Consider the following 21068-nt stretch of genomic DNA (forward strand, 5'->3'; position numbering starts at 1 on the left):
GCAGTAGTGTTAGCGTGAAAGCTGCAGAGAGAAAAGACCTTTAACCCTGTCAAGCATACAGCCTAGCTGTGTGTGTGACACCAGGTTAAAAGGCTATGAAAAAGTAAGCATAAGGTATTCAGGTAGAGCAGCTTAGAGGAGGCTCAGAGATGTTGGAAGGAAAGTTTTACATGTGACCTTTCAAGTGTGGAGGGGTTAACAAAGGAGAAGGTGGTACATTCCTCGCATAAGCATAGGTATGAGATGGGAAAAAATACACTGTACAAGGTCATGAGAAGCTGTCGGAGGATATTTTTTGCTAGTGGGAAGTGTATTGGTGGGAGATGAGGCTCTGGTACTTAAGCAGAATAGAGGTGTCTGTGACCCCCTCCAAACTTGTTGAACTATAGTGTCTGGGTTGGAGCCAAGTACATACATTTTAAAAACAAATTCTGTGGGTGATTATGATGTGTACCTGGATAAAAATGACCACTTTTAGGTCAGAAAGGGCCGGAGAGTAAGACATTTGGATTCATCTTGAAGCATTGGGGAATTTGTCTTATTACAGTGAGTAGCCATTGAATTTTTAAGCAAAAAGTGACAAGATTAAATTTACCTTTTAGAAAATGTGGATAACGGAGAGCAGGACTGGACACACAGGGATATATTGAGAGACTGTTGGAATGGTTTCTGTAAGAATTGTTTTAACCTAGACTTAACCAATTACAGGAGGGATGATGAGAAGAATACAAATTTCAGAGATATTAAGAATGGAAAATTAACAGACTTGATTTTATTTAGATACTGTAGTCTTGGATATATTACACGATATTCCTTTAAGTGCAAAATGCAAATTACTAAGTTATCCTTCTAAGATACAGGGTGTATGAAATGAACATTGCCCCTTCCACTTTTTTTTTGACCTTGCCTGCAGCATGGGGAAGTTCCTGGGCCACAGATTGTAGCCTTGCCACAACATTGACCTAAGCTGCTGCAGTGACAACCCCAGATCCTTAACCTGCTGCACCATAAGGGAACTCCATCCAGGCCACTTCTTAAGCCTTACTATCTACTGATCTAAATCCAGAAAGCAGTGGGAAGCCCCTTGAAGGACTTTAAACCAGAGGGTCAGGATCAGATTCACTTTTTAGATCTATTACTTTGCCTACTCTAAGAAGGATCAATGGAAGGACACATTAGAGGCAGGAAGGCAGTTGGAAGGTTATTACTACAGTAATCTGGACCAGAAATGATGATATGGTAAGTGGATGATAGTGACAGTAGGGAGAGGGAAGAGGGAAGGATTTGAGAACAAGGTAGGAGGTAGACTCAGCAAGACTTGGAATCTAGCTTGGGAACGACCAAAGGGAAGTAGTTAAGGAAGACCTGAAGTTTTCTGGCCTTGAAAATTTTTTTTTTCTGGCCTTTTGTTTTATTTTTATTAGAGTACAGTTGATTTACAGTGTTGTAATTTTATTTTAATTTTATTTTAATTTTTATTATGGTCGATTTACAGTGTTGTATGGCCTTGACCGACTTTGATGCTTGGTGATACCATTTTCCTAAGAAAGATTATATAGAGGCAGGCATTCGGTGAATAAGTTCTGTTTGTCTTTTTAAATTTTTTAGTAATTTTTGGCTATTTTTTGTCAGTTTCCTCTGCCAAGTAGAAAATACATTGTTAGTCCATGCAGAATTAATATTTTGTAGGCAAGAAGTAGTCCTGAAATACTGCCTTCTGGTGTGACTGATGAAAACGAAGTGGTGACTGCAACTGTTAATGAAAAAGTTTGTCCTGAATTTAATAGTGACGGACATTCAAAAGAGGTAAAATAATTTTATATGTAAATGTTCTTATCACTGGCTTCCCAAGATGGGTTTTGATACATTACTTTAGGCAACATGTTATTTTATTTTAAAATGTAAAAACTTTGGTTTCTAAAGCTTTTTTTTTTAATTTAAAATTATTTTCAGGAAGATCCATTTAATGTAGAATCAAGTTCACTGACAAATCCAGTTGCAGATTCAAACTTGGATTTTTTCCAGTCTGATCCTTTTGTTGGCAGTAAGTATTCTTATTTTTATATTATTGATTTATCAGAAAGGCTTTTTTGTTTCTGTTTTTGTTTTTGTTTTGTCTTTTTAGGGCCACACCTAAAAAGACCACACCATATGGAAGTTCTCAGGCTAAAGGTCAAATTCTAGCTGCAGCTGCCGGCCTACACCGCAGCCACAGCAACTTGGGATCCGAGCCACATCTGTGACCTACATCACAGCTCATGGCAATGCCGGATCCTTAACCCACTGAGTGAGGCTGGGGATCAAACCCACATCCTCATGGATACTAGTCAGGTTCGTTATCAGTGAGCCACAAGGGGAGCTCTCTATCAGAAAGGCTTAATTAATTAATGCATAAACTATGTAAGAATTAGGCTTTGAGAACCTACTTGTTAAAACAAAAGTAGAAGGGAGAATGAGGATTTATATGCTCAGATTTTAGTATTTGTCCTCTTTTAGGCAACTAAATCCCAGAACTAAGTCTTGGGTTATGTCTTAAGAACCCCTGATTAAGAGTATGCTTCTTTGTCAGAATAGGGGCCAAAAGAAAGAAAGGAAATTGGGCATTCTTAAGTCAACCAACAATTATTTACCAAAAGTGCCAACACCATGCTTTTAAAACAGTGGTTAGCAGCCCAAATTCCTACTCTTAAGGTGCCAACAGTCTTAACTGAAGAAACATAAGTTTAAAAAATTAAAATATCTGATGTCATTGTAAACTACATTAAGTACTACTTGTGTCAAAGCTCTTTTTGCTTTTTATTTATTTCCAAACTCACCTTGTGAAACTGATACCTCAGTTTTTATCAGTTCTAAAGATGAGAAACTGAGGCATATAAATAGAAGAATTTGCTTAGAGTCAAGACAGAAATGAGCCTAGAAATTAGAACTCTCTTTTTTTTTTTTTTTTTTTTTTCTTTTTTTGCCATTTCTTGAGCTGCTCCTGCGGCATGTGGAGGTTCCCAGGCTAGGGGCTGAATCGGAGCTGTAGCCACCAGCCTACACCACAGCTCACAGCAATGCCGGATTCTTAACCCACTGAGCAAGGCCAGGGATTGAACCTGCAACCTCATGGTTCCTAGTCAGATTCGTTAACCACTGAACCACGACGGGAACTCCTAGAACTCTTTTTAAAAGAAACATCTTTACTGATAGATATAAAATGTTAAAAGATGTATAAATTGAGCATTTGAAGTATACAATTAAATGGTTTGTGTACATTCACAGAGCTGTATAATCCTCACTAAAATCATTTTGGAACACTTTTAATCACCCCACAGAGCAGCTCCATACCCATTATAAGTCACTTCCAGTTCTCCTAACCCCTAATTCTAGGCAGCCACTAATCTACTTTCTGTCTCTATGGATTTTCATATGTATGAAATGATACACTATGGGGGGGGGGGGGCTCTGCCTGTGGCAGGCACAAGGTCCTGGGCCAGGTATCAAACCCACACTACAGCAGCGCCCAACCCACTACAGTGCCAACGCCAGTCCCTGTACCACAAGAGAACCCCAATATATGTTTCTTTTTATGTCTGGCTTCTTTTACTTAGCCTAGTGTTTTTAAGAGTCACTTAAGTATCAGTATTTCATTCCTTTTTACTGATGAATATTATTATACTGGACGGATATACTGCATTTTACTTATTCACTGGTAGACATTTGAGTTGTTCCCGGTTTTTTTCACTGTTATGAATAATGCTACTATGAACATTTATGTGCAAATTTTTGTGTGCACATATGTTCTCATTTCTCCAGGGTATATGTCAGATCATGATTTTCTATGTTTAATCATTTGAGGAACTGCCGGGCTGCTTTCCGGAGTGGCTGTACCCTTATACATTCCCACCGGTGATGTATGTGGGTTGCGGTTTTTCCGTATCTTTGCCAATGCTTGTTACTATCTAGCCTTTTGATTATAGCCATCCTAGTGGGTAGAAGTGGTGTCTTATTTGGGTTTGATTTGTCTGTTGTTGAACATCTCTACGTGCTCATGGGCCGTTCATATATCTTCTTTGGAGAAATGTTTTATTCAAATCATTTGCCCATTTAAAAATTGGGTTGTTTGTCCCTTTTTTTGTTGACTTGTAAGAATTCTTTACATGTTCTGAATAGCAAGCATATGATTTGCAAATAGTTTCCTGTATTCAGTGTTGTAATTTTGATGAGGTCTAATTTATCTGTTTTTTTTTCTTTTTTCACTTGTGCTTTTGTTTTTTTAATTACTCAATGAATTTATTACGTTTGTAGTTGTACAATGATCATCACAATCCATTTTTATAGGATTTCCATCCTACAACCCCAGCACATCCCCCCACCCCCTCACTTGTGCTTTTGATGTCATATCTAAGATGCAAAGTCATGAAGACTGACTCATGTTTTCTTCTAAGACTTTTGTAGTTTTAACTGTTATATTTAGGTGTTTGATCAATTTTGAGTTAATTCTGTGTATGCTACGAGATAGCGATCCAACTTTATTCTTTTACATGTGGATGTACAGTTGTCTCAGCACCACTTAATGAGAAAACTTTTCTTTCCCTCCATTGCATTGTCTTCATAGTCTTATCAAAAATTAAATGACCGTAAATGTGTCAGGATTTATTTCAAGACTCTTCAGTTCTGTAAACATTTTTAAAAATTTTACTTCAGTGAAGCTCAGTGTCTTTGATTCTAAAGTGGTGATGGTAATACCCATCCAGTACTCCTGTGAAAAGTAGAGATTTTGTGAGTATCGTTCTTGCTGTCATGACTGCCTTTCCCCTCCATCTGTTAACCTCAGCTTATGGTCAAGAGGTAAGTGTGGCTCTAATTCAGATTTGCCTCTATTATAAGGTATGTTGACGTCCTGTCCTTTCTCTTTACTATTGTAAACATTTCCTAAAGGCACATGGTATTCATTGTCTTATCTTCTTTAGTTACTGAAACAAACTTTTCTTTGTTTTAAAGCTACCCCGTAAGTAATGGTGCCACAACAGTAATTATTATTTTGTTTTCTGCTTATTTATTTTATCACAGGTGATCCTTTCAAGGATGATCCTTTTGGGAAAATTGGTTAGTATATTCTTGAGGTCCATTTTGGCTTTAATTTGATTCCACTTAATTATAAGCTTCTGTTATATTTAGGAATAAGAAATCACAGTTGAGTAGTCATAGGAAATGGACTTTTAAAAAGTTCACTCTTGAAATCAACCTAAGGCTTCGTTAAGATGTTATATGTGCCTGGTATTTTCATTTTCAGAGAAAATGTGGTAGAGTTTTATGAATTTGCTTAATAGACTGTTAGCTATACATTATAGAAAATGGTATTACTGTTTATACTTTGATGCTTTTAGTAATATTTACACTGATTTCTCCTTATTAGCTAAGGATTAGCTGAATATAGTGATAATACACTACTATAGAGTTTAGAACTTTTATTTTCTTAAAATAACAGCCTATTTGAATAAATAGGGGAAAAGTAAACACCTTAAAAATTACTAAATGTCAGGCTTTTTAAGATAATCTTTCTCTGGAGTTTTTACATTAGGATAAAGCCAATCTTGTTTACCATTTATTATTTTAAAATTAAAGTATAGTGGATTTACACTGTTTCTTCAGTTTCTGTTGTGCAGCAGAATGACCCAGTCATACAGAGTTCCCTGCGCTGTACAATAGGACCCCATTTATTATTCTTCCCAAACCTGTTCCAAACTATTGGCCGTTACCCTCGAGCTCAGAGAGAGAAATACATTCAGAAGCTTTTGTTGTTTCTTTAGTTATGATAGCATAGAATAAGGGTCTTAAATTGGGATCACTTGAAATAATTATATGCTAATTTTAAAAAGTAAGTTTATTAGGTGAAAGACTGTTTGTCTCTTATCAAAACCACAGAGGAATCTGTATTCATCTCCCTACCCCCAAAATTAGAGTCACCAGCTAGAGGAATTATTTAAATCTGGCATATAGGTAACATTTGTGCAGTAAGTGTTGGAAGTATTGATTTGCTTTGAGTGAATGATGAACACATAGGAAAGAATGTTAATTAAAGCTATTCAGCTAAATGCAACTGTCTATACTTTTTTTTTTTGGTCTTTTTTAGGGCTGCACCCATGGCATATGGAGGTTCCCAGCCTAGGGGTTGAATCGGAGTTGTAGCTGCCAGCCTATACCACAGCAATGCGGGATCCAAGCCGCTTCTAGAACCCACACCACAGCTCACAGCAATGCCGGTTCCTTAACGCACTGAGCAAGGCCAGGAATTGAACCTGTGTCCTCATGGATACTGGTCAGATTTGTTTCTGCTGAGCCGCCATGGGAACTCCCTGTCTATACTTCTTGATGACCAAATAGTCATAAAGTACCTAATTTAGATTCTTCAGCAGTTCAAAATGTCTTTTAATTAGGGCAGTTGTCATGCCTTTAGGTGACAGGAAATTTAGCGTAATAATTTTTTAGTCTCTCATATTTGTGTTGTATTTTCTCAGATCCATTTGGAGGTGATCCTTTCAAAGGTTCAGATCCATTTGCATCCGACTGTTTCTTCAAACAATCTTCTACTGACCCTTTTGCAACTTCAAGTACTGACCCTTTCAGTGTGGCCAGCAATAGTACCACATCGGTAAGTAGGAGGGTTAAAAACTGTTAAATGGATAACAGATGTTCTGAGTGAGTTTTTGTTTGTTTCATTTGTAAAAGCAGGCAGTTTATTGAGTAGAAAACTGGTGAAATAACAAAATCATTAATTATTGCTAGATAGTAGATTCCTTGAGGGTAGAAACAATGTCTTATAAAACATTTAGCACATATCCTTGCCTGTACTGTGGTTAGGATTAGGTGGTTGATAAATATATGTTAACTTCAGCTTGATGGTCAGAAAATAAAAGGGAAAAGAGACAATGAAAAAAAATGATAAGCAGTTTACCTATGAAGTAGATTACTATTTGAATCATCTTTCAAATCTGAAGGCTATAAATAATTCAGTACTCTAGACAAGAAAATTATTTACCAAACTGCCACTAACTCCTAGGAAAGAGAATCATACACCTTCCTGGTAAGTCCTGCTCCTTCCACATGGAAATATCAGGCATATATGATGCAAGTGAAGGATTAATTGGCCTAGTTTATTTTGTCTTTAAGATACTAAGTATATAGTGGATCTTTTGGGTTCCATATGCAAATAGATGAGTTAAGTGACTTTCTTGAAATGCACAGTGCTGAAAGAATCCTCCTTTAGATGACGTCTGAAGGACTCCATAAAAATTTCAGTCTCATCAAACCCATCTACTTTTTAGTTCAGACACCTCAAGCACCCACAGGAATTGAGTAGAATAACTCGTGTCATCCAGATATCAAGTGCACCCTCCAGAGGACCAGATATTATCCCGTTTGGGGATATTAAAGATAAGTGATTAGAAATGCATAAACCAGTCTTTAGTAAAGCTTTTTAGAAATGGTTGGTATGTGTTATTGAAATAATGAAATCAATTTAAAAGGAACAGTATTGATTTTTTTAAATCACTGTTATAGACACATCTGGGATATTATTCTTATAAAGAAGTATAGATTCCCAGTAAACGCCACCTCTCTTGATAGTAAACATTGGGTAGCAATCACCATGCAATCACTATTTAATAATCGTATACTATGATTCAGGTACTTCTGTGTGCTTTACATTCATAGTTTCTGATCTTCGCATCAGTCTTGCAGAGGAGGTGTTGGTGTCCCTATTTGACAGTGAGGACACTGGAACTCAGAAAAATTAACGTTAACTGCACTCATACATCTAAGTGTTTTATCATCTAGAGGCTTTGAAAAACAAAACCTTTATATTATAGATAGTTAAACACATGCAGAATAGAGTAATATAATAAAATATTTTAACTTTAGTGTATCTATCACCCAATTTCATGGGTGGTTATGGATGGTTTTGGAGGAGGTTTTTTGTATGTTTTCTTGTTTTGTTTTTTTAATTTTTATTGAAGGCCAGTTTTTTGAGGCATGTTATTTCATGTATATAAGTAAACCAGACCTAGAAAGGAACAGTTGATTGATAGACCTGTGAAGCAGAAATGTTGTCTTTTAGCACTCTTAGATTAAGAATACTTCCTTAAAAGAGTACTTAATTCTTTTAAGAATAATAGACTTTGGTCTTCATGAATTGCCTCCTTACTGTATTCAGCAAAGAGCTACTTGGCCAACACCTGGTATTTTCCACTGATGTGAAAGTAAGCAAATGCCTCTGTAACTGAATATTTGTGGTTTCTACCGGCTACTGGATACTCTGTTTTCCTCTAACACTTAGTTTGCAGTGTAGACCCATTTGCCAAATTCTTCTCAAATTGGCTGCAACCTGAATTCTTTTCCTCTCACCTTATTTTAGCCTCTCATTATCCACTCATTGGTTTAGAGTAAAAAAAGCCAAAGCAGCTCTTCCTAATTTAAAAATAAATTTCTTTTGTTTCTCTCCCTAGTGAAATTTTTCTACTATTCCTTCTACTTACTTTTTCCTTTTTCTCCTCAGTTTTTGAAAGCCATCTTGCCCTTGCTGACAGCTTTTAATTTCTCCATTCAGAACAAAACTAAACTTGGAGTTCCGTGGTGGCTCAGCAGGTTAAGGATCTGGCATTGTCACTGTGGTGGCTCAAGTCACTGCTGTGGTGTGGGTTTGATCCCTGGACCAGGAACTTCTGCATGCCTTGGGCATGGCCAAAAGAAAGGAACTGAACTAAACACCACGTTGGTATATAATAACAGTTACATTTATCTGATCTTTTCGATGTGCCAGGCATGATGCTAAGCTCTTTTCATGTGTTAAATCATACCATCTAAATTTTAGTAATGAAAATTACTTTCATGTACTAAATTGCTTAATTATCAAACTGAACATAACATAAACATGTTATCAAACTGAACATGTTATCAAACTGAACATAACATAAACTAAACATGTTATCAAACTGAACATAACATAAACATGGCCTGCACAATCCATCCTGTTCCCTTTGCTGTCCCAATGGCCTTCTAAAGTGGTTTCACAGTGTATGATAAAGGAATAGAAATGAAACCTAACACACATGTAGGCATACTTGTTCTATTTCTGTCTGTAATAGTAAAACCTGAAAGCTATTGTTAAAAACCAGGCCTGTGGGAGTTCCTGTTGTGGTGCAGCAGAGACAAATCCAACTAGTATCCATGAGGATGTGGGTTTAATCCCTGGCCTCACTCATTGGGTCAGGGATCTGGCATTGCTGTGAGCTGTCATGCAGGTCACAGATGCGGCTCAGATCACACATTGCTGTGTCTCTGGTGTAGGTGGCAGCTGTAGCTCTGATTCCATCCCTAGCCTGGGAACTTCCATATGCCATGGATGTAGCCCTAAAAAGAAAAAAGGAAAAAAAACAACAACCCAGGCCTGTTGGTTTTTCCTTCCCTCAAAATGGAGCAATAATATTTAATGACTTAAGTTATCATATCAGTGACTGTCTCACACACTGTTTTTGTTGTTGTTATTGTTGTTTTGTTTTTTTCTTTTTACTGCTCTAGTTGTGGCATATGGGGTTAAATCAGGCTAGGGGTTAAATCAGAGCTGCATCTGCCGGCCTACACCACAGTCACAGCAATGCCAGATCCGAATCGTGCCTGCTACGTATGCTGCAGCTTGCAGCAACACTGGATCCTTAAGCCACTGAGCAAGGACAGGGATTAAACCCACATCCTCATGGATACTAGTCAGGTTCTTAACCCGCTGAGCCAAAATGGGAACTCCTCACACTGGTATTTTGACTATTAAGAGCCACGGAAAGTTACTTTGCTATCCAGACCAGCTGGATTTTTTTTCCCCCTTGATAGATATTTATTCATTCAGCAGATAATCAAAGTATAAAGTGTGTTCATTTTATAAAAATGTAAGTTAAAAAAGCATCAGTTAAAATAAGTACTGTCATTTTCAGTTCTGAAAACATCACTAGTAGTATTTCTTCCTGCTAGTAGTTTTAATGGGTCCTCTTTTATAAAAAGAGAATCTAAGTCGCATCATTGCTTTTCTCTTCAGATACACCCGTTTTACTGAGCTCTGCAGCCCTTTGACATTCAGTTGTAATATCCAACTTTCTGATGATTAGAAATAGAGCCTATAATACAGATAATATGGATGGTTGTGAGTCCGAGTAGGAGATAAATATTACAAAACTCTTTTTGTGCTCCTTTTGTCTAATTGTAACCAGGGCTTTTGACTGGCCTCTTAAAAAGAGCCTGCTGCCAGAAAGAAAAAGTGCAGTTTTCTTCCTAAACATGCAATTTATTTGACTGTGATTTAAAACCAAAGTAAAGTAGGAAGGCAGTTCAATAGTCAGAAACGCTGGCTTCTGGTAAAGTCCTCCCTCACTCACCCTTGCCTTGATCCCAATTTTTACATGGCTTATTACTGAAAGTGGCTGAATTATTTTACCAGAAGACTCTTTCTCTCTCATGTACTCAATAAAATTAGAGGAAGCTGGGTGAAGGGCATATGGGGAGTCTCTGTACTATCTTTACATCTGCTCTAGAAATCTAAACTAATTTCAAAAGGAAAGCTAAAATAGTGTGCACCTATACAAGTAGCAAAATCATGAGGGAAAGAAATGGATACCACCAATGCCAGGATAATGGTTATCTCTGCAGAGGGGGGAGATGGCACTGTGATTGGAGAGGCGCACATGGAGTTTTCTAAGGGCTTGGCAGCGTCCCAGGAGGTGATTCCATAAGTGTTCAGTTGATACTTATCTGTTAAACTGTATTCGAGTTTCATACACTTTTCCGAATGTATGTTATGTTTCATAGTAAAAGATTAGAAAATGAGGAGTTCCCTTTGTGGTGCAATGGGTTAAGAACCTGACGGCAGTGGCTCAAATCACCATGGAGGTGTGGGTCTGAACCCTACCCTGGTGTGGTGGGTTAAAGGATCTGGTGTTGCTGCAGCTGCAGCATGAGTCGCAGTTGTGGCCTGGATTCAATCTGTGGCTCGGTAACTTCCAGATGCCATGGTGGCGGCCATAAAATTTAAAAAAGAAAAGATTAGAAGGCGATATGTTTTAATTTAATAAGATTGCAGATCAGTAGGGGGAAGCATTTGTTCCTAATGCCTTGCATTCCTTAATTAATTTAGAGTTTATAAAGAATATTTTCTTTGGTGTGGCAGTGAGGTATTAGCTATGAAATGCTGCCTCTTTCAGTCATGATTTTGTGTAATTTGTTTAGGTAGAAACATTAAAGCACAATGATCCTTTTGCTCCTGGTGGAACAGTTGTTGTTGCAGCAAGCGATTCAGGTAAGGAAATAATTTATCAGTTTCTTTGAACAGTAAACATTACCCTTTCTTTAAGCTTCTTTTTTTGGTCTTCAAATATATTTGTCCTATTTACTTACTGATGGCTTTAAAATTATTGCATAGTTATATCTAATTGCATTCTACCAATAATAATGATGATGAGTATTTGTGTGTCACTTTCTACATTTCATTCATTATCTCCTTTATTGTTCATGCTAAGGGTCTTAATATGTACGCTACCCAATGTCGGTAAAATCAATAAAAGTTGTTTCTGTTCTATAAAAGGTAGTGTTGCTTGGCAGTTTCAAAATCAGCATTGGCGACTATGGTCTTGACTTAAATTTAAAAATTAGTGGCTTCCCATCGGTGATGATCATGGCTTTACAAATGGTACATGGAGTCTGTTAATAATACAGAGAAGAGCTAAAAGTCATTCTAGCATTCAATCTTTATGCTTTTATTTATGGATCTAATTTTTCATTTATTCTTCTAATAACCTTTTGAGTAATATTCCCATTTTAAAGATCAGGAAAGATCAGGAAACTGAGGACCAGAACATTAAATAACTTGATCAAGGTTATACAGTGTACTAGATTTGAACCAGGTGAATCCAAAATTCAAACCTAAGTCTAAAAGCCTTTTCAACTAAGTAGAGTTACTTAGTTACTTCTTTCTCACTATACATTTAAAAATAAAACAGACCAGCTCTTGTGTAGAAGAGTGGGGAATTGGAGAGAAATAGACTCAAACATGTGAATAACTTCAATATCATCCTGAAAATAAGATGCTTTATTTTTCCAAGTAAAAGTAGAGTGAGTTCTTCAGCACAGAAATTTGCTGACTACTATAAATTGAGGATTGTGAGTAGAGAAAGAGTAGTAGAAATGCATTTATGATTTGGATTTTTGGTACAAATTGTAGCAAGATGAGATTTAACAGTGTGCATTATTTGTTTTCAGCTTGAAAATTAACTTTCAACATGAGTAACAAGAAGAAGAAATGTAAAAAGCAGATATGTAAAAAACAAGATTTAATGTAGTGCCGGGTTTTGATTTAACCCAAAATTTAGAATGACAGGGAATCGCTTCTCGGCCTTTTGGCTAAGATCAAGTGTAGAATGACGGGGAAATAAGATTTCTGAAAGGCTCATTGTGCTATTAGCAGTTAAATTATATCTTTTTAAAAATATGTGTGTTTTTTTAGACTCATTGAGCTGATGAATTAATTGTTGCAAGGACTATTGTGTGATTAGAAAGGATAATGTAGAAAAATAAAATGAAAGGTTAGTATATTTATAATTAACTCTAGATTGCCCACCCTAAGGAATGGTAAATGCCATAGGAGTGCATTAAGGCTGCAGAAGTGTAAAGGAACGGGATATCACCTCCATTTGGGGCAAATCATGAATGATTTCAGAGCAGAAGGTGGCTTTTGTGGTGTGCCTTGAAAGAATGGGCTGCCTAAGTAGATTTGGAGAGTGGTAGATCAAAGAGATAACATGAGCAAGGGATGGAGGTGGGACATAGTTGGCATGTTCAAAGAAAAACAGGCATTTTAGTAAAGCGTATTTCGAGATAGAGGAATAGTCAGGTTAAGGCTGACGTGGTAGATTGCCCTTTCACTCGAGGTGTCTGTTGCCGTCGTTGGTCTTCTCTTCCGTCCCAGTTCCTAGCTCTTTCCTATAGAGTGGCAGAGGGAGTGACTACAGTAGCCTGAAAGGGGATGAAGATTCGTTGTCGTGTGTCATCACCGTAGTAGATACCGTTTATTGGGTCCTTGCTTGACTCCAGCCTCCATGTGCCAGCCATTTTCCTGCATGTGGTCTGGGTGAATTCTCACAGCCACTCCCTGAGATCGTTGGTATTATGTTTAAAGTACAGACAAGGAAGATGGAGAAATGGGAGATGAAGCCCTTTCACAGGGTAAAGAAGGTGTCTCGGGTTTCCCACCAACCCCTTCAGTCACTCCTCTGTCTCCTTTGCTGGTGTGTCCTCTTTTCCCAGCTGCTTTATGTGGTATTGCTCTAGGTCTGAGGCTCCAGACGTCTTTTCTTCTCTCTCTGTCCTCCTTGGGGATCTCATCTGGTCTCATGCTTTTATACTCTCTCTATGCTGATTTCTAGCTAGCCACATTTTCCCCCTGAATTCTAGACTCATATATCCAACTACCTATTGGCATCTCCACTCAGATATCTCATAGATATCTAACTCAACACGTCTACCACCAGACACCTAATCTTCCTCCCCAAACCTGCCTCTCTTGAATCTTTCCCTGTCTTAATTGCTGGCAGTTTCATCTTTAGCATTGCTAAGATCTAAAACCTTAGAATCATCCTTGGTTCTTCTTTTTTTTATAATACTCTATCTCTAATGTATCAGGAAATCTTACTGGTTCTGCATTCAAATTACAGCCAGTAAAAGCCATACAATGGGCTAAACCTGTCTTATAATATCTCATCATTATTCTCTTCTGCTTCAGCCACACTGCCGTTCTTGCTGTTGCTCAAAAATCAGGCTGGTGTTCCTTAGGCCCTTTGTCCCTTAGCTGTTCCCTATTCCTTGGATAATTATCCACTTGATAATCTCCATTACCTCTAACAAATTTTTGCCAAAATGTGGCCTTCTTACCTAGCCCAGCACTCCCACTATACTGTTCTCTACTCTTTCTTATTTTATTTTGACTTAGTACTTTCCAGTGTACTGTATAAATTCTTTTTCTTTTATCTGTCTCTTCTTCCTCCCACTAGATTTTGAACTGCACAGGAACTTAGATCTTTTTACTCACTTAAACCATACCTGGGTACGTTACAGGCTTGGAGTTTCTCTACATCCATGTCAACATTTACGACTTTCTATTTGTTTGTTTGTTTTTTATAATAGCCATCTTAATGGATGTGAAGTGGCAGCTTATTGATTTGATTTGCATTTCTGTAATGACTAGTGATGTTGAGCATCTTTTCACATGCGTCTTGGCTATTTGTACATCTTTGAAGAAATATCTAGTCAGGTACTTTGCCCATTTTTTAAGGACAATTGTTTGCTTTTTGTATGTTTTCATGGCTGAAGATAGTTTGACCTTTCAGACCTCCCTAATGGGTCTTGGTCTTCTGGGGTTTGTGAATCATACTTTGCCAAAACTACTGATCCAGTATGTTCTAAAAAGTTTTCCTGGAGTTCTCTGGTGGCCTAGAAGTGAAGGATTCAGCATTGTCACTGCTGTGGCTGGGGTTCAGTCTCTGGCCCGGCAGCTTCTGCAGGCCTCAGATACGGCACACACACACAAAATTCTGTTGCCCTATATTGTGCTCTTCTCTGTTCCTTCAGGCAAGTTTGCTCCCAGGAGGTATCTGGGACAGGTGTCTCCTTTTATTCAGAACAAGAACAGGAGAATAATCTCAGTGTTCTGGAGAAAGAGCTAAAGAGTAGAGGCTGTCTTTTTAGTTCCATATTTAGCCTGGTGCTTCTGCTCTTCTCTCAGTACACACTTCCTGTGGTGGTGGTGTTCACCTCTGTGTCTTCAACTACAGCCTGCTTCCTGATGACACCTAGGTATTTAGTCCCCCATCCCCGAACTCTCTCCTGAGCCTCCAGTACCTTCAGGTTACCTGCTGGATGTTTCTCCGTATATGTCAAGCTCAGCAATGCTTAAAACTGGCAGTCGTCTTTTTCAATTAGCCTCTCCTGCAAAGTATAGTACAAACAATAACAAAAAGCAAAGGTTTTTATATTCTACTTTCTACATTCTTCATTCTACAAAAAGCAGAAGTTTTTACATTCTGCCTTCGTATTCCGCTTGCTATACTAATGACTCTATTATTGGCCCTCAGCCAGTCATCCTAGACATCTTCTCTGTCATTCCTCACCTCCAGTGAATAGTCGAGTCTTACTGTTTTACCCCCGAGTGGACCCTGATTGCCTTTTCTTCCTTATACGCAGCTTTGTTTGGGCCCTCATCGTGTGTTACCTGGGTTATGATATTAAACTGCCTCCAGGCTCTTTACCTGATGATCTGTCACCTGCATGACTGCTGGAATTACCTTTGTTAACATTTGATCATATTACTAACAAATCCAAGTCAGTAGTCCTGTGCTCCATATCTGTGTGTATATATGATTTTATTATTATTTATATTTGTAGATTTTATATTGTTATAAACATTTATATATTCTGTATTCTTTAATATGTTGTCTGTAATGTGGTGCAGATCTATGTCTGAAGGTAAAGTTGTCCACTCTAAGAAATGTAAAACAGTACTGAGCAACCTCTGAATATCCCATCTCTGCTGTCCCATCAGCCTTCCCATCTGTCCCATCTGGCATGACCATGCTATCCCAGCTAGCATCACTGTCTGCGAGTCATCCTAGTTGCATCCATACTCTCTCACCCCAGAGCTTCCGGGGCATAGCAAAGCCTTGCCAATTGACTGCCGAAAAAAATGAGTAAATGATTTGTCTTAAATCTGCTAAACTGTCATAAGATTTTGAATTGAATGGAAGTACAAACAGTCTAGAGAGGGATTATCATCAGTAGGACATGGATGCTTGAGTCCAACTTCCAACTGTAGACAAAGAAAGAAAACTTAGAGAAAAAGCAAATTTAGACTACTCAGTTCCTACATATACTTTATTTTGACTTGTAAATGTTCTTTTTACACTTCATTATAAATGAGATTAGTTCTGGTGCCAGAAAAATTTTTGCATGGAATATTTTAGTAACTCCTGACTAAGAAAACGTAGAACCTTTCCAGTTCTTAAGTTTTATAACATTCTGAGGCTATATAAGAGAGCACAGGGCGTCTCCAGAGCATCTTGGACGTCAGCATCCGTAAAATGCCAAGTAGGACTTCGTTTTTACAGGCAACGTCTCAGGCTAAGCATGCAGGTGATCCTGTATTTTATAATTCTTAGCCTCTGCTTTCTTTCCCGTTTCTTCTCTAATTTCCTCCATTTCCACAAACCACAGGCCATGACTGTGTCTTCAAGGCCACTTGACTTTTTTTTTTTTTTGCAGCTTTGGTTCTCACTTAAGATCCAGTAAATTTATTTATTTATTTATTTATTTTGTTTGTTTGTTTGTTTGTTTTTTGTCTTTTTGCCATTTCTTGGGCCGCTCCCGCGTCGTATGGAGGTTCCCAGGCTAGGGGTCAAATCAGAGCTGCAGCTGCTGGCCTAGGCCAGAGCCACAGCAACAGTGATATGGGATCCGAGCCGTGTCTGCGACCTACACCACAGCTCACGGCAACGCCGGATCGTTAACCCACTGAGCAAGGGCAGGGATTGAACCCGCAACCTCATGGTTCCTAGTCGGATTCGTTAACCACTGCGCCACGACAGGAACTCCCCCACTTGACTTTTGAGTGGAAAAATGTGTGTGCATGAGCAGGTGTATAACAAGTGTATAGCTCTCTCTTCTCCCACTTCTATTCATCCACAAGTAAAAGAAAATAAAAGGTGTTTCTTTGTTTGTTTGTTTGTTTTTGTAAAACTTTTTTGCCCCTTCCACTGAAACCTAGGTGTTACTTCTGCTTTACTTTCTTTGAACTCTAACACCTACTGTGTACCAGTTATGTGCCTGTATCTCCTTGCTTAAATCATGAGTTCCTCGAAGGTAGATGTTGTATCTTATTTCCCTTAGTACCTAGGCTTGAGCATAGTAGAGGCTCAGTAAATGTAAGTGGGTTAGTGGGTCAGTGAGTGAGTGAACTAACTGGAAACTGGAGAACGTAGACCCTTTATGAATGACGAACATCTACGACTCAGATTCTTCATGAATATCTTTTTTTTTTTTTTTTTTTTTTTTTAACTTAGGGCCCCACCTGTGGCATTTGGAAGTTCCCAGGCTAGGGACTGAATTGGAGCTGCAGCTGCCGTTCTACCCTATAGCCACAGCAACGCAGGATCCAAGCCAAGTCTGTGACTCGAGTCTGTGATCCACAGCTCATGGCAACCCCGGATCCTTAACCCACTAAGGGAGGCCAGAGGTCAAACCCGCATCCTCATGGATACTAGTCGGGCTCTTAACCTGCTGAGCCACAATGGAAACTCCCCATGAGTGTCTCTTAAAAGTTTTCTGTGAGCATGAGTTTCATTGTCTTAGCAGTTTTGAACGGGTCACCGGGGAAAGGGGTTTCTTCCTCCTCCCAGGATTCTCTGGTTGACAGCTGTTCCCTGGGGATTATTTGTGAGCCTCCCTTAATTCTTTGTTAGTCAGCTGGTTGTGCTAAGAAATGTTATGGTATTTGTCTAGAAGATCCATAGTAAATAGATGGTTTTTGTCATTTTTTTCTCTCAATATTTTCAGTAAATATGAGTGTCTCCTATCTGCCCGACCTAGTGCTAGGCCTTGAGGATACAGTAGTGAACAAAACAAAGTTCCTTCCGTGCAGAGCTTATGTAAACAAGTATGTCATATGTCAGATACTGTTGAATGCTACGAATTAAATCAGGGTAAGGGGGCTAAAAAGTGATACCCCTAAAATGTAGCTTTATCATTCGCACCTCACAAAGAAAAGTATGTCAGCATTGTATGATCTCAAATATATAATAGAAAAAATACTAAGAAGAAAAGCTGTTAAAGCAGTATGCTAAAATATTGGTAAGGCTTCTTTCCTTTAAAATGGAACTACTTCCATTGATACACAACATTATGTTAGATTCAAGTGTACAGCAAAATAATTCAACATTTAAATGCACTGCAAAATGATCACCCCAATAAGTCTGTTTTTCATCTGTTGCCATACAAGGTTATGGATCTCCTTCACCCATGGTGCCCGTTCCTCAACCCCTCTGCTCAGGATTATTTCTGCCAATGAGATTATAGATGATTTTTTAAATTGTGCTTCAGTGTGTTTTTCCAAAGTGATCATAACCTTTATTCTTGGGGAGGAGAGGGTGCTAATGAGATCAGGTTCACATTCAAAGCCTGATTCTGCTGACACAGAGCTTCTGGGTGCGTCCAGCGGAAGAAAGCCGCCAGCTGAGCTTCGCTGTCAGTATTTCTGGGACTCCTGACCAGAGTCTCACAAACAATCTGAACAGGTGCACACTCAGTGAGTCCTTCCAGTTTCTGGACAGGCCTCTGCTTCATATCACCCGTGATCAGTATCTAAGTTCTTTCCAAATTCTTATTTTCCTGATTTGGGCAAAAGTGCTTTGTCATTCATCTGGGATACATTCCCCAGTGTTTGGAGCAATGCTGAATTGATCACTTATTCTGATGAAGAAAGTGTAGAAAAACTCTAGTAAATGTATAGCATATTCGTCATACACAAATGTCGTGTTTTTTATTAATGTCTTTCACAGTGTACACCTCATAATATTTTAGTCAAACCTGACCTGACTCAGTACTGTTGCGACGTACATTATGACTGCTTGTCCGAGCTGTGGGACAGTGGCAGAGCAGAGGATGAAGCAGAGCTTTTGATTCCTCCAATGAAATGAGCCCAACTCCTTTTCCATCATCACCCTTCTGCCAATCAGGAGAGTGTCTGCATAGTGCTCGGGCTGTACCCCAGCTGCCACTGCATCAGGAGTTATAGGAAGAGGAGGAAAAAGAAGGGAAAGCCTGAAACAGCACCCACGACGAGGCTGGGCCTCAGGCTGTGGGACTCAGCAGATATGTAGTAATACAAAGGCATTTTTATGGCTAAACCTGTGGGATTTCCTGTAACTCTGGACTTTCAACATCCTCTTCAGGTTTAGAGTTGTTAGTATATCCCTAAGAGACTGATTTTTCTCTGTGCTTCTACCCACCCCACGACAGTCTTGCTTACAAGCCAAACAAAAATAATATATATTCCCTGCCCCTCTTCTGTGTATGTCCGTGGCATACGCCTTGTTAGAGGCAAAGGCACACTTTACAGATGTAAATGGGTTGGGGAGCACACTTTCGTTCTAAAACTGATTTGAGTTAAAGATGAAGAGTTGAGGAAGAACAAGGAGTATTTTCTGTGCCTCTTTGCTCTGTCTCACCCTCCTTTGATGCTCTCTTTCCTTTTCTTCCTTTGTTTCTCCTTCCCTATGTCAAGCAGCAATTCCCATAAATATTCTTTGACTTTATTGGTAGCTCTTATGTCTGAACAGGCAAGGCCTATCTTAAAGTAAATCATTTTATTCCAGCTGGTAATGTTAGTCCATTTGGTAAGCGTACTGTGATGAAGCAGATAACTTCTCATGTCTGTGGAGCAGTGATTAAATACTGCTTTTGCAGTAACTGTTCCTTCTGTCTGGAATAGTTTTCTCTCCCCCACTCCATCTATTTAGCAAACTCTATCCTTTATTTAAAAGACCTAGCTCAAATGTAATAGGTCCTTTGATGTTTTTCCCAATTCTCCTAGACAATTAGTGACTTCTGCTACAGGGGTTTCATACCTCTCTCATAGTTCATTGAAGATTGGTTTTGTTGATGATGATTTTTTCTTTTTTCTCTCTTTTTTTTTTAGGGCTGCCCCTGAGGTATATGGAGGTTCCCAGGCTAGGGGTCGAATCGGAGCTACAGCTGCCAGCCACAGCCATAGCCACAGTGACGTCAAACCTGTGCTGCATCTGCGACCTACACCACAGCTCACAGCAACACCAGATCCTTAACCCACTGAGTGAGGCCAAGGATCGAACCTTTGTCTTCATGGATGCTAGTCAGATACATTTCCTCTAAACCACCACAGGAACTCCTGATTTTTCTTTTTCTTCTTGGCTACCCCGAGGCTTATGGAGTTCCTGAGCTGGGGATTGGATCCAAGCCGCAGTTTAAACCTACACCTCAGCTGCAGCAACACCAGATTCTTAACCTACCGTGCCAAGCTGGGGATTAAACCTGAGCCCCGGTGTACCAGAGATGCCCCTGATCCCATTGTGACACAGTGGGAGTTCCTAAGATTGCTTTATTCAGAGTTGCCATTGTGATGAGATAGGTTAAGAATCCAGTTGCAACAGCTCAGGTCATTGAGGAGATGCAGGTTTGATGCATGAGGTTGCCAGTTCAATCCCCAGCCTCGCTCAGTGGGTTAAGGATCCTGTGTTGCTGTGGCTGTGGCCTAGGCTGGCGGCAGTAGCTCCGATTCGACCCCTAGCCCGGGAACCTCCATATGCCCTGGGTGCAGCCCTAAAAAGCAAAACAAACAAACAAAAATAAATTCAAGACTGATATTTGGGACTAGATGTTTTTATTTGTCTGAAGTTACCAATCAAAAGAAGACACGAAATAGGATCTCTCTGTTCTATTTTATTGATTTTCTTTTTTCATTTTAGCCACAGACCCCTTTGCTTCTGTTTTCGGAAGTGAGTCATTTGAAGGTGGATTTGCCGACTTCAGCACATTGTCAAAGGTAATTTACAGTAATTAGTGAGAAAGTAAAATATACGGTGTTTCTGCCAAAGGGGCAATCCTTCCTTTCGATTTTACAACCCTCTTATAGGCATTGCAACTTGATTTCAGTCTAAGTCACAGCAAATGTTGATTTCAGACAGAAATGAACACAGTAGACATTTCTGTACACAAAGACAGTGATGATGGTACAGATAATTATAATTTGCTCAACAACTTTCAGACTTTCCTGTCTTTTTAAACATGTTTCTTGCAGTTGAACTGCATTTCCTGCCTGTTCGCTCTCTGGGTCAATAGCTGTAAAACCTGAGCATTCTCAGGATGAATTTTACCATCTTATCTGCACTGGTTACTTGAATTCATGTTCTAAGGCTATTAGGGTTAGCATTGAGATAACTAGATAGCCCAGTGCTATGTGTCCACTG

The 21068-nt window shown here is 38.9% G+C and overlaps 2 protein-coding genes and 1 pseudogene across 10 annotated transcripts in view; all 3 read left to right on the plus strand.

Annotated features, from left to right (window-relative positions):
* The window catches only part of RAB3B (RAB3B, member RAS oncogene family), a 580278-nt gene extending 565739 nt beyond the window's left edge, over nt 1–14539 (plus strand). The window contains exon 4 of the transcript XR_014808317.1: nt 14330–14539. The gene's annotated coding sequence lies outside the window, so the exon portion shown is untranslated. The remainder of the gene's footprint in view (nt 1–14329) is intronic.
* EPS15 (epidermal growth factor receptor pathway substrate 15) overlaps nt 1–21068 on the plus strand; it is a 136258-nt gene that overhangs the window by 107880 nt on the left and 7310 nt on the right. For 8 of the 9 annotated variants that reach the window (XM_013999405.3, XM_013999407.3, XM_013999406.3 and 5 more), the window contains 6 exons: nt 1690–1806; nt 1954–2044; nt 5056–5091; nt 6504–6637; nt 11254–11323; nt 20568–20644. In XM_013999405.3, the coding sequence (XP_013854859.1) occupies nt 1690–1806; nt 1954–2044; nt 5056–5091; nt 6504–6637; nt 11254–11323; nt 20568–20644 (525 nt within the window). Of the gene's footprint in view, nt 1–1689; nt 1807–1953; nt 2158–2995; nt 5092–6503; nt 6638–11253; nt 11324–20567; nt 20645–21068 lie in introns of all 9 variants that reach the window. The other variant, XR_014808272.1, reaches the window with a different exon arrangement.
* On the plus strand, nt 12404–12533 carry LOC146402966 (U2 spliceosomal RNA; annotated as a pseudogene).

The sequence above is a fragment of the Sus scrofa genome, chromosome 6, assembly GCF_054392235.1.
Source record: "Sus scrofa isolate SSC_HxYL_T2T_F1_AM1 chromosome 6, Sscrofa_HxYL_maternal_Yorkshire_Landrace_v2.0, whole genome shotgun sequence".
In the NCBI taxonomy this organism is placed as follows: domain Eukaryota; kingdom Metazoa; phylum Chordata; class Mammalia; order Artiodactyla; family Suidae; genus Sus; species Sus scrofa.